General features: G+C 38.6%; 1 protein-coding gene and 1 long non-coding RNA gene across 13 annotated transcripts in view; one reads left to right on the top strand and one right to left on the bottom strand.

The window, feature by feature from the left end:
- Positions 1-13,591, bottom strand: part of CAST (calpastatin) — a 110,354-nt gene that overhangs the window by 2,790 nt on the left and 93,973 nt on the right. For all 8 annotated transcript variants that reach the window (XM_019727909.2, XM_019727906.2, XM_019727910.2 and 5 more), the window contains 5 exons: positions 11,856-11,960; positions 10,481-10,570; positions 9,173-9,211; positions 8,649-8,732; positions 7,176-7,256 (listed from right to left, as the gene is read on the bottom strand). In XM_019727909.2, coding sequence (XP_019583468.2) covers positions 7,176-7,256; positions 8,649-8,732; positions 9,173-9,211; positions 10,481-10,570; positions 11,856-11,960 — 399 coding nt within the window. The remainder of the gene's footprint in view (positions 1-7,175; positions 7,257-8,648; positions 8,733-9,172; positions 9,212-10,480; positions 10,571-11,855; positions 11,961-13,591) is intronic.
- On the top strand, positions 6,628-13,589 carry LOC109445497 (uncharacterized). 5 transcript variants are annotated; one of them, XR_012494984.1, is made up of 5 exons: positions 6,628-7,272; positions 7,789-7,863; positions 8,924-9,072; positions 10,617-10,782; positions 12,613-13,589. It is a non-coding gene; the product is annotated as an uncharacterized LOC109445497 (long non-coding RNA). The 5 variants fall into 5 exon arrangements; XR_012494986.1 differs by having other exon boundaries at positions 7,797-7,863; XR_012494983.1 differs by having other exon boundaries at positions 7,789-9,072; positions 10,617-11,462.

The following is a 13,591-nucleotide window of genomic DNA, read 5'->3' on the forward strand; positions in this document are numbered from 1 at the left end:
GTGATAGTTTTCTTCACTGTACAGAAGCTTTTTAGTTTGATGTAGTCCCACTTATTTTTGCTTTTGTTGCCTTTGCTTCTGGTGTCAAATACATAAAATCACTGCTAAGAACACTGTCAAAGAGCTTATTGCTATGTTTTCTTCTAGGAGTTTTATGGTTTCTGGTCTTATGTTCAAGTCTTTAATCCATTTTGAGTTACATTTTTGTGGATGGTGTGAGACAGTGGTCCAGTTTCATTTTGCACATGGCTGCCCAGTTTTCCTACCACTATACTTATTGAAGAACTGTCCTTTCTCCCATTACATATTCTTGATTCCTTTGTCATAAACTGACCTTATATGCGTGGGTTTATTTCTTGTCACTTTGTTCTCCTACATTGATCTGTGTCTGTTTCTATGCCAGTAACTTACTGGTTGTTGGTTTTTTAAATTATTTTTTACAATTAAATTTACTGGGGTAACATTGGTTAATATCATTATATGTTTCAGATGTACAATATACTCATAGGGAAAGCTTTCAATTTTTCTCCTGAGTATAATGTTACTTCCTGGTTTATTGTATATGGACTTAATTATGTTGAGGTATGTTCCTTCTACACCCTATCTTTTAAGGGTTTTTGTCATGAAAGGATGCTGTATTTTGTCAAAAAGATATTTTCCGCATCTACTGAAATGATCATGTAATATTTATCTTTTATTTAGGTGATATTGATTTGTATATGTTGAACTGTCCTTGCATCCCAGGGATAAATCCCACTTGGTCATGGTGCATAATCTTTTTAGTGTGTTCTTGAATTCGATTTGCTAATATTTTGTTGAGAATTTTTGCATCTGTATCTTTTGTCTGATATAAGTATGTCTATATCCACTTTCTTTTGGTTTCTGTTTGCTTGGAAAATTATCTTCCGTACTTTCCTTGAGAGCCAAAATGAGTCTCCTGTAGGAAGCAGATAGTTGGGTCTTTTTATATTCTTTCAGAAATTCTGTGCTTTTTGATTGGTGAGTTCAATCCATTCACATTTAGGATGATTGATATGTAAGGACTTATTACTGTCATTTTATCTTTTGCCTTCTGGTTATTTTGTATCTTCGTTTCTTTTACTTCTGTTTCTGTCTACCTTAAGGTGGTAGTTTTCGATGGTGATTTATTTGCCAATTCTCTCCTACCCCTCCCCCCTGCCCCCGCTTTTTTTAATATTTGGTGTCTGCTCTAGATTTCTGCTTTATGGTTACCATAAGGTTTACAAAAACAAAATCTAATAAAATAGTCCTTTTGCTCCTGATAGCAGCTTATCTTAATCTGCTTATAAAGGTTCCATATTTTTACTCTTCCCTTTTTATATTTTTGACGTGACACATGATGCAAATTTGTTATGAAATTGTAGTAGTTGTCTGTAGTTATTTTTAATGCTCTTTATCTTTAACCTTTTTAATTGCTTAACACACTATTCTAAAATAGAGTTAGTGTTTACTAATTCTGACTGTCTATCACTGTAATCAAAATTTTGTATACTTTTCTTTTTGCTTTTCAGCTTGAAATCCTATCAGCATTTCTTGAAAAGCAGTTGTAGTGGTAGTGAACCCCCTTGGCTTTTGTCTCTCTCAGAAAGCATTTCTCCTTCATATTTGAAGGCTAACTTTGCCAGATGAGTGTTCTTGGCTGGGAATTTTTATTTTTCAATATGTTGAATATGTCCACTCTCTCCTGGCGTACAGAGTTTCTGCTGATAGCTTAATGGGGTTCCTTTGTAAGTTACTTTCTTGTTCTACCTGGCTGCCTTTCAAATTCATCACTGACTTTTGACAGTGTCATTATAATATGTCTTAGAGAAAGAATTGTGCATTGATATAATAAGATCTACTAGCTTCGTGGACTTTTATGTCTAGTTCCTTCCCCAGGTTTGGGAAGTTCTCAACTATTATATTTTTAAGTAAACTCTATGCCCTCTTCCCCCATTTCACCTTCTGGTATACCCATTATTCTTACTTGGCTTTTATAATGGGAGTCTGATATCTCTCAAAAGGTTTCTCCACTTTTAAAAAGTCTGTTCTCTCTCCTCATCCACCTGAATCATTCCTAGATTTCTGTCCTCCAGATTGCTTAATGTTTCTTCACTCTTCTCCATTTCCAATGTTTTTCTAATATATTCTTCATCTCACTTAGTGAATTCTTCAACTCCAGAATTTTTCTGGTGGTTCTTATAATTTCAGTCTCTTTGGTAAAGTACTCCTGTTCATTAATTGTATTCCTGAGTTCATTTAATTGCCTGAGTTTTCTTGGATGTTGAATTTCTTCATAACAGCTATTTTGAATTCTTTCAGTTAGATGGTAATATTTCATGTCTTTGAGTTTGGTTGCTGGAAAATTGTGGGGGCTTTTTTTGTGATACTGTATCACTGTGATTTTTTCAGTGTTTGATGAAATGTGCCTTTGCCATTGCATTTGAAGTAGCAAACGGCTTTCTTATTTACGTCAAGCTTTGATTCTAATTATTCAACAGGTTGGCACTTAGAAGCCTTTTATTTTCCAGAAGGTGGCGCTATAGCACAAGTTTTTGGTTTCTCTTACTAGAGCTGATTTGCTGCTAAAGTTGGGAGGCTACCTGTAAAAACAAGCTGGTTTAAAAAAAGGAAAATGTTGGCAGCAATGTGGAGAGAGATGTGTGCTTAGCACATGGGCTTTGGATGTGCCCATAGTCCCGAACGGGGATCCTCAAGTTGGGGAGCCCCAGAAGTTTGTTGGCGGACCTCTTGCTGTAATCAGGGCAGACAGAAAGAAATGCATTCTCTTCAGTTCTCTTCTTCCCTTTCCCTTCCCTCTCCCCAGGCACTGCAGTCTCTCCTCAGAGAGAGTAATGGGTCCCTCCAGCTGCAGCATGTATGACTGGGAAGATTCCCACTCACTTCCTTCACCCACCACCTCCTCTGCCAGCAAGATTGCCACTGCCTATGCCACCACTCCCTTGGCTCTGCAGCTTCCTCCAAGGTCCAATCCACCCATTTTCAAACGTACAGATGGAATGATCCCTCAGGTATCCTGGTGTGCTGTGCAAAATCACCTGTGCTTGGTTACGGATGTCCAAATAGTTGTAAATCAAAGGCGAGAGAAAAAAGAATGACCCATGCGGCCATGATGCTGACATCACTCACAGTTACAGTCTGTTTTAAAGTCTATTTTGTCTAAGTGTAGCTACCCCAGATTTCTTTTGGTTTCCATTTGTATGGAATATCTTTTTCCATCCCTTCACTTTTCAGTCTGTGTGTATTCTTACATCTGAAGTGAGTCTCTTGTAGGCATCACATAGATGGGTCTTGTTTTTTTATCCATTCAGCCACTCCATGTCCTTTGATTGAAGAATTTAGTCCATTTACATTTAAAGCAATTATTGATAGGTATATATTTATGGACATTTTGTTGTTTATTCTATGGTTGTTTTGCAGTTCCTCTGTTCCTTTTCTTGATTTCTTTGATTTGATGATTGTAGTGGTATGCTTAGATTTCTTTCTCAACCTTTTGTGTATCTTCTATGCAGCTTAGCTGTGTGGTTACCATGAGGTTTACATATAACAAGTTATATTTATAACAGTCTATTTTAAGTTGATAACTTAAGTTTGAATGCATTTGAAAGCCCTACATTTTTACACCCTCAGCTCCACATTTTATATTTGTGATGTCACATTTTACATCCCTTTATGTTGTGTATCCTTTACTGTAGTTATTTTTTTACCTCTTTTGTCTCTTAATTTTCATACTAGTTGTATAAGTGATTGATCTCAATTTTACTATACATTTATTTTTACCAGTGAGATTTGTTCTTTCATGTTTTCCTGTTATTAGTACCCTTTCATTTCACCTTAAGTAAGTCCCTTTAACATTCCTTATAAGGCCAGTTTAATTGTAACTCCTTTAGCTTTTGCTTATCTGGGAAACTATCTCTCTCCTTTAATTCTGAATGACAGCTTTGCTGGGTAGAATATTCTTGAGTGGAAGTTTTATTTTCTTTCAGCATTTTGAATATACTGTGCCCTCTGCTCTGCAAAGTTTCTGCTGAAAAATCTGCTGACAGTTTTATGGGTGTTCCCTTATACATAAAAAGTTGTTTTTCTCTTGCTGCTTTTGAAATTCCTGTCTTTAACATTTTACTATTATATTTTGGTATGGGTCTCTGTGGGTTCATCTTATTTGGAACTCAGAGCTTTCTGGATCTGGATGCTTGTTTCCTCCCCCAGGTTAGGGAAGTTTTCAGCCATCATTTCTTCAAACAAGTTTTCTGCCCCTTTCTCTCTTCTCCTTCTGGGACCCTTATAATGCAAATGTTGGTCTATTTGCTGTCCCATAAGTTGCTTAAGCTATCTTCATTTATTCCCCATTCTTTTTGCTGCTCTGGTTGACTCCCACTGTCCTTTCTTTTGATCTTCTTCATCTAGTGTGCTGCTGAACCTCTCCAGTGTATATTTCAGTTCAGTGATTATATTCTTCAGCTCTGTGACGTCTATTTGGTACTTTCTTATAGTTTCCTATGTCTTTGTTGAAGTTCTGTGTTCATCCATTCTTCTCCTTTGTGCGTCTCATGGAGTTCAGTGAGCATCTTTGTGACCATTATTTTGAACTCTTTATCAGGTAAATCGTTTACCTCCATTAAATTATGGAATTTTCCTGTGACTTTAATTTGTTGTTTCATTTGAAACACACTACTCTGTTTCTTCATTTTCCTTGACACTTGGTGTTGGATTCTGTGCTTTAGATAAAACAGCTGCCTCCTCTTCCAGGCTTGAAGGAGTGTCCTTGTGTAGCAGATGCAGCCTATCATTCCATATTGTCCTAGCTCTTGGTTGTCTCTCAAACCTTTGTGATGTGTCCAAGAAGACTATTTTATTTTTCGTGGCTCCCAGTAGTTGAGGATGTGCTGAGATCTGTAAGTGTCCCAAAGTGGGGAGGATCTCAGTCAGCACCTACGTTCAGGCTGATTGAAAGCTGCTGTGTGAAAGTCTGGCTTCTAAAGTGTGCAAATAGATGTGTATATAGTCCTGTGGGACTGCAAACCTTAAGTCCCACTGGACACCAGAGCTAGAGGTGTTGCCCTAACAGCAGCTGCAAATATCGGGGTACGAGAGGAGGGTACGAGCGCCTTTCCAGGAAGTATCGGCAAGCTGGAGTGAAGCAGAGCGCGAAGATGGCAGCCAGCAGCCTCCGTCCCTGGTAAGTATTTCAGCAGATCTCTAGGTGTGTGTTAAATTAGATGCCTGTCCCTCCAGCTGACAAGATAAACCATTAAGCCTTTTTCACAGAAAGTCTGGGAGCCTCTTGATCAACTGCCTTTATGCTGAGCTCTGTGGCTAAGTCCAGGCGTGCCAGCCCGTTAAGAACCATTTTATCAGTTCACTGTAGCATTGTGGGTCTGGTGGATGTGAGTCTTGTTGGCTTTCAAAGCTAAATATTTTGGGGGCTTGTCTCAAAAGTTGGGGTTCCAGATGTGGGCTTCAAACTTAGTTCTTCAGGGAGAAGCTCCAGCTTTTGCATTCCCTCCTGATTGTGGGTTGCCATGTTAGGGGTAAGGTTTATGGCAAGATTGTCTCAGCCTCTTCTACCTGCTTTGATGGGAGGTTTTTTTTCTTGTTTACTGATGAGTAGGAGTCACTCAGCTACTCTGGATTTCTTTTCAAAGGAAATTGTTCCACGTGTAGCTGCAGATTCAGTGTGTCCACAGCAGGAGGTGAGTTCAGGCTCCCCCTATGTTGCCATCTTGAATTGGAACTATCTTGTTTTAAAGAGTTTTGGTGGAGTTGGACTATTGTTTTTAAAGCTGTACCATTAATTTCTCATTATAGTTAGGCGATCACAGTAATAACCATCTAAATCATGATATAGAAATCGGAAGGGGTCCAGAAGTTCTCTCTCTAATCCAATTTCCATTAATGTCCAATTCTAAGAAATCAGAACCTGTAGCTTCTACCCATTAGCCTTAGTTCTACTTTCTGCAGCAACCTGAAAAATTATATACTAAAAGTCCTCCTTCCCAGGTGGTGTCTAATGAGTTTCTATTTTTGATCATAGAAACTCAAAGATCTTCCATAATTCTATATACTACTTATACATTCTAAAATTTATATAAACCACATTCTCAGGTTGTGCACCCCACCCCTCACCCCCAATTTTAAGATGTCTCAATTTGCAATGCTTCTTACAATGAACAGCATGCTGCGTATCATAATAAAATTGAGTTTTTTCTTTAATGATTTATAAAGTAAGTTTATTTTATAATCGGTGGCAATTAAGATTTAATGAAATGCAGTATATGAACCTGTACTGTCAATGCATTATCCGAGTAAAAATGTGCAGTTGCAAGTGGTGGTCTGAGTCTTTGGAGAGGTGAAGGTTTAAACATTCCCCAAACTCTCAATCCATTACAGCATCAATTCTAAGGCCCACAAGCGTGCTAATGAGAGATCAAGTAAACTAAGGACGAGTTAACGATACAGCAACCGGCATGTCACTGCTGCTAGAGCTGAAGAAGAAGAAGCAAAATCTTGGATCTTTCAAGGAGGTGAAGGGATAGAGGGAAAGAGGGTAGTAGAAGGGCTACTAAAGTTTTAACTAAGGCGAAGAGATTGGAAATGTTGGAGAGAGTTGATTATTGATTGCTGACAGAAGGGAAAAGGGTTTGTCAGTGGCTAAGTGGGAAGGAGACCTTAGGGATTTTCTGCAGAGTGACCTCCATTTTTCTCTTTGAAGTAGCAGGCAAGGCTATCTGCAGACACTGGGGGCATGTGGCTAGAAGGGAGTGTGAAGAGCATGAGCTCTGGGGAAGGGAAGACAGCCTAGCATGGGGCCAGCACAGATAGCTTATGGGACACTGGGCACCATAAAATCACAGAGGCCTCATCCAGACTTTGTACAATACTCTCCAGAGCAGCATAGGACTCTGGTGGTGTTTCAACAATTGTGTTAAGAATGTTCATTTATATTTCTAAAGTACCCGTTAGTTAAAAAAACAACCAAAAAAACTTTAAAACTTCAATTTCTATACCAAGACAGGCTAGGGGATAGATAGCACTTAATGGTTAAATTATGTTATGCTAAATAGATACCAATCAGAAATTAAATGACTGAAAGGATAAATGCCACTTCATGCAACTGCTAAACTAATTTGTAATATATTTACTGCCCTGTTTACCTTTGCAGAATCCTTTGCTTTTCCCCCATTCTTGGGTGCTTTGGAGACGGAAGTAGCCTTCTTCTTCTTCTTGTCTTTGTCCTAAAGCCAACAACAGGTAATGAGGCTGTTGCTGTCATTAATCCATCTCGCAAGTAAGGAGCGGCTGCAATCAAATCTATTCTTTTAGTAGCCTAGAGATATCATTAGCCTTAGTTCTACTTTCTACCACAACATGAAAATTATATACTTTATTTAAATTTTGGAATAATGGAATTAAATAATGGAAAACTCTGGGGGGTTTAGTCATGATTTTTTTGGAACAATGGTGAATTGTACACAGAAGTGATTCAGGTAGGAAGTGAAAAGGATAAAGATGAGGAAAATGTGGGTCACACGGATGCTCTGCCAATTTCCACGATGTATGATTCACCCAGACCTTATTTTTCTCATCAAAACAGAGCTTGTTCCTCTTAGGACTGGTTTTATGTGCCAACAGAGTAAGAATAAGACACTGTTTTTAGTGTTATGGAAGAGAAATGTAACACTGGCGACCACCACCAGACAGCTGGGGGAAGATATATTTAAAAAGAAAGTCCATTTCCCAAAAAGGCATTATTTGTGATTTTCCAAGAGAACTAGGATGCGGAGGCAGACCGGAAATGAAGTCACCCAATATGGGAAGGACTGACAAATCGGTGATTGGGAGGTATGCTTAATAACAGCCACGGTAAGAGCAAACAGAGCTGTAAGTGTTAATTCTTCTGAAAATAACAATGAAGGACACTCATTTCACTGTTTCTTCTACTTGATTTATGGAGGGGTGTAATTTATAGGTAAAATGTCACACACTTACTTGCTAAGTTATACACTATTTTTTTCATTCACTAATAATTGTTTTGAGCACCTGCTATATACCAGGCGTTCTGCTAATGCTGAGCACGGAGGTAAAAGACGCTTCATGACTGTGTAAAGTACACAGCTCAGTAGTGCAATACACACATGACTGTAGGTAACCCAGAGGGCAGGGAAGCACAGAGGAGAGGCTTCCAACCGTGGCCAGGGAGGGGAGCAGTGGTAAGAGAAGTCTTCCTGAAAAAGTGGATGGTTGAACTGGGACATGAGGGCTGAGTAGGAGAGTCAGCCAGCTGGGGAGGAAACACCAGGGCCACGGGCATGAGAAGGTGGGTGTCGTTAGGGACTGCTTTCATTTAAAGGAACAGACAAAGCATTATTGTACGATAGTATAGTGTGGCAATCAACAATGATGGTAATGGGGAAGCAACATGGAAAACATTTATGACATGATGTATTATATATGGAATTTAACTATAAAACGTACATATGGGAAAAGATAAGAACTATAGAAAGCAGTGTTTGTGGCATAGTGGAATTACATTTTTTCTTCTGTTTGGCATCGCTGAATTCATGTTACAGTCAAAATTATATATGTGTACACCATTCAAAGAAAGTCAATACGAAAAAGCATCATACCTTTGCTGTGTTTTCTGTCGTTGAAGGACAGCTGTCAAAATCCCCTGAAAGGGCATCAATGGGGTCGTGGTCATCTTCAGGTTTCTGAGATATTAAGAGAAATAACCATCAGTAAAGATGCACAAGGCAAAAATGCTGTAGGGCTCATTTTCCCACAGCACTGAAAATAAAAGATGTTTATTAAAAAATTCTTTTCCTAACAAACTAATGTATTATAAAGGAAATATTAAAACAGGAAAATCTTGACAGCTTTATTTCCTTCTACTCTTTTATAGTAACACAAGTTGCTTAGTGTTCTCTGAGCCTCAATTCTTCTAATCTGGAAAATGGAACCGCCTATCTTGAAGGGCTCTCTTGGGAAGATTAAATGAAAGAGAAATAATAATACACTTTTACATGCACTTGGCATCATACCATGCACAGGGTAAGCATTCAATAAATTTTAGATTTCTAAATTGTTAAAGTTGCAGCTAGCATTTAAAAAAAAAAAAGTCTTCATAGAAACATGCAGCTATGAGATTTACCTTTGGTTCCTTGGGTTTCGTTGGTGCCATTGGTTTGCCCTAAGAAACAAAGCAGACTATTGTTTAGACATAAATCTTTGTAAAGGTTTATTTAGGTGTAGTCAGTGTTTATATCATCTATATTATCTAATGACTTGGGAAAAGGGAGTATATATTTGCAATAACTGGTCAACCTGGGTTCCTACTATTTTTCCACCAGCTTTGCTTAATTACTATCCTATAACCATTTCAGAAGCCTTGGGGAAAATGCAAGAGTGAGTGTCTAGCCCTGGCAGTGAAAGAAACACTAATTATTTAGGAACTTTCTGCTATCATGTCTTATAATTCTACTTAAAATGTTACAAAAAGTAAGGTGTTTTTATGTCCTATTTACTCTAGCTTATATTTCAGGATTTGAGGCACTGGAACCATCTACAGATACGTTAGGTTTTTCTCAGTCAGGATTATAAGTACAAGCAGGGTCAGGTGGTACTATCAAAGCAGGGAGGCTTCCAGAAGGATGCAGAATTGCTGGTTTAAGGAATACTGAACAAAGGCAAGGAGAATTGATTCCTGTAAGAGGAGACACTGACGCTGGTAACACTCTTTAATCCAGGGAGCCATCAAACCTGCCAAATAAAGTACAGAATGAAGGATGTAATTTGGACTTCCGTGTTTTTATCTGATGAACAGGACTGGAAAGGGCTCTTCATCATCTAATTGACTTGCAACTAGGAGCCAAATAGGAAGGGGTGAGGTACAGGCAAGTCTGACCTAAGAAAAACTGGCTTCTGTGTTAGAGACAAAAGGCCATGACTTTTTGACAGAGTACACTTAGATATAGAAATAGGGAATATGGTTTTTGTCTGCCTTCACTCAACAGTGCTGGTGGTGGTGTAGAAGAAGGAAGAAAGGGGGACCCCAGGTCTTGGAGGTGCCTTATTTGCCCTATTAATTATTTCAATACTAGCTCTTTTACTGTTCTCCTTTAACAGAGACTGCTTTAGTTACGATTGCAAATCTTTTTTATAGCCCTTTCTCACAAAGAATTCATCTGTGTACGTACCTCGGAATCCTTGTTAAGCATCTGTGAGTGACATTATTCAACTCACTTTATGCCACTGTGCCCAGCATAAGACATAAAATGACATTGGCTCAAATACATATTAAACAGAATCCTAGACAGCTGGCTCATTGGGGACACATAAGAAATTGTCACATTACATATTTATGCAATTGTTAAAATGTACCTCCTATTCATTTCAAGTGAGGTCTGCATTGAAAAAGCTTTGTTGTCGATATCCAATCTAGACATTTGCCTTCATTTACCTTATCTTTATCCAAGAGGTGTCTGTATTCAGGTGGAATAGTGTCATCTCTTTCTCCCAGCTTATCTCTATGTTCAGCTTTAACCTTCTCCTGTAAACATTGAACAGATAGGATTAATATTCCTTTCCTCCCTCAGAGAATGCATTCTGAAATGCAGCAGAAGAACAAAACGGATGACTTGAACAGACTACTGGTTGATGAAAAAAAATGTAAACCCATGTGCTTCTATAAGTCCATCCACATCTGTGAATTTTCTACCTGCATTTAAAATGAACGATTAAATAATTATCCTCAGAAACCAGGTAAGGAGATAAAACCCAAGGGTGTAAAATATCTTTTTCTGTGAGTTTCACTTTTCATATAAAGTCAAGTCACCATATCTTGGCATTCAGAAAGGTAACAGTTACCACTTTGGCTATTGCTAAGCAACCCTAAAAGACCAGGACACACAGCAAATCTGAATGGACATGCTGACTGCTTGTGTTACAGGTGAGGAAATACCTGTCATGGAGTAAGCAGCCCCTACCTGCCAGCATCCCCACTTCCACGGGCATGGTTGGTCTCTCTGTCACAGATTCAGTGACACTAACTCGCCCCTAAGGGAGGGGTAAAGGGGGCTTTACATTTAATTTTTCTGCATCACTATAATTTTGTTTTTCAAATACAGGTTAAGTTCACATCAGTATTCCTATGACAATGACAGAATCATGACCTAATGATTCTTTGAAATGCACTGTCTTTGGGATATCGATTTGGCTGGTCAGTTACTTCCTGGTTCCAAGCCAAATGGATAGTTGAATATTGCACATTAAGTATAAATAAGGACTTATACATGTTGTATAAGATATGTAGAATTCACAGTTTGTGCCTTGTAGACACACCTCTGGACAATGCTGAACTCATCAACTCTTTCTTTTGGAGTTTGCATGCATCAGTAGTAATGACGGCAGAGAAGGCTGCTCGGGAAACCTCTGCCAGCTAGGTGAGCTCTGCCACTACATGCACAGAGCATGTCAACCTAAAAAATGCACATGTACGTGTATCATATATATGATGTCTTTACTACCAGATAAAACCAAGAAAAGTTAATGTGGGAAGAGAATAAAATTAAAGCAGAGCTGTGCTTTTCCATCATAACAAGGTTTAGTCTCACAAACAGGACATTTGCCTTAATCTGTGACAGAATAGTCCTCACCGAGGAAGTAAAAAAATGCAAGGTAGACCACAGAAAGGAAAAAATGAGACCTAAGTTATCCAACTGTTCATTAAGTCCAGACAAAGAAGTGGTATTTTTTCCTTTTGTGTGGAAGGTAGGGTAGTCGATGCTATTAAAAAAAAAAAAAATCTTAAAATTTCACTTCTTTTTTTCTTGTACCTTGACTTTGTCCTTCATTGGTTTGTCCTCATCTGGATCAGGCTGCCTGTGTCCTAGCCTGTCAGAAAGTTCATCCAGGGCATCGTCGAGTTCTTTGTCGTCACTCTGTTAAAACGTAAATCTGAATTAGTCACTAGTTGGCCAGATCAAGTCAGCCACTGGAGTGTGGCCCCAACGCTGCCCTTAAGACTTCCATACGCTCCTGGGACTTTCACCAGGAGATGGGCAGGGTGGGTGGGAGGCACTGGACTGCCAATCCTTGGTGGGCGCTCTTTTCCCAGCTCTCTGGCTCTCAGCACTTCTCTGTGCCTGTCTACCCCTGCCCCACTGCCAGGCGTCTCTCTTCCAAGAAAACAGGTCCCTTCTATAAAGATGGGGTCCCTGGCTTGATTTGTTGGTAAATATATGTCTTAAGATGCTTACAGTGTATGTAACATAACTGGTGACAGTCTAATGTCCCCAGCAAAGAAAACTCACGTAAGTTATGATAGCTTAGTTTACTCTTTGATTCCCAAGCGTATTCATGTAAGTAAAGCTATATACCTGGTTTTAGTGATGGCTCTAAAAAAAAATTAAAACTAGACCATCTGATGGGAAAAGTGAAGGAAAAGGTGTCATTTTAAAATATCCTTGTGAAAGGCAAAGCAGCTTTTCATTGTGGATGTCTACTAAGCGGCAGAACCTCTTACCTGAGGATTAAGAACTAAAGTATAAATAGCAGCCTGGGTTATTAATGATTCTTCCTTTCTTTGCACAGGCACTTTCATCACTGTGAGTGCACACACACAGCATTGTGCTGGTTTTAAGTGCTTCATGAGAGCCCAGGATTATAGCTGCTAATGGTGGAGCTGCTCACACAGCTGGGTCTGGGCTTTGTCATTTGTACCTCTGGATATTTTCAGATGCTCCCAAGACTGACCCAACAGGATGAAAATTTATTCAGAATCTCAGACTACAGCACTAAACCAGCTTTGATGCTACATCAAAAGGAAAGGAAGCATAGCAGACTTCACTAAAGCTACTTCATCTCCATCTAGCAAATGAGGCACTTCTCAACCCAAAGAGATGAGGGTCTGGTTTAGGGCAATCTCTATCTTTTGATGTGCCGTGGTCTCCTTGATAATTTCACATTTGGTACTGCACAGAAAATTAATCAAGGAAGTCTGGAAAAGCTTTGGTTCCACAGTCTTGCCTCAGAACATGTAAATAATTAAAACAATATTGATGTTGAGGTTTTTCCATTGCTAGCATGAAAATGACAAATTTTTACTGGTGTGAATGGGAGCAAACAATGCTATTCCATCACATATTTGTGAAGTTTTTGGGGTTTCGGGGGGCTCAAGTGCTGAATTAACTCCATAAAATAAACTTGAGGTTAAATAACAGATAGTATTTACAGCATGTGTCAAGAAAACTATAAAGGAGGAGAAAATCAATTATCAGGAAACCTAAATTTTTTTTAAAAATCTAATAATTCAAATATACATATTGTACTTTCAATTCTAATAAAGCAACAATATTAAGCTCCTTGATTATGTGTGAAATATTTTCACATACATTGGTTAATCATTTTAGAAAGTATCTGTCATCTCCCTAAATCACTAGTCATATCTAAAACAGAAGGTGCCCAATCTTCCTAACAATTTTGTCTGCTCCCATTTACTCTAAGCAGAAATCCTATTTTCTTTCTTGTTGTTGCAGCTCTGAAAATAAATATTTACAAAATACATTGCTTA

This window comes from Rhinolophus sinicus, linkage group LG03 (assembly GCF_036562045.2).
Source record: "Rhinolophus sinicus isolate RSC01 linkage group LG03, ASM3656204v1, whole genome shotgun sequence".
NCBI classification, from domain to species: Eukaryota; Metazoa; Chordata; class Mammalia; order Chiroptera; family Rhinolophidae; genus Rhinolophus; species Rhinolophus sinicus.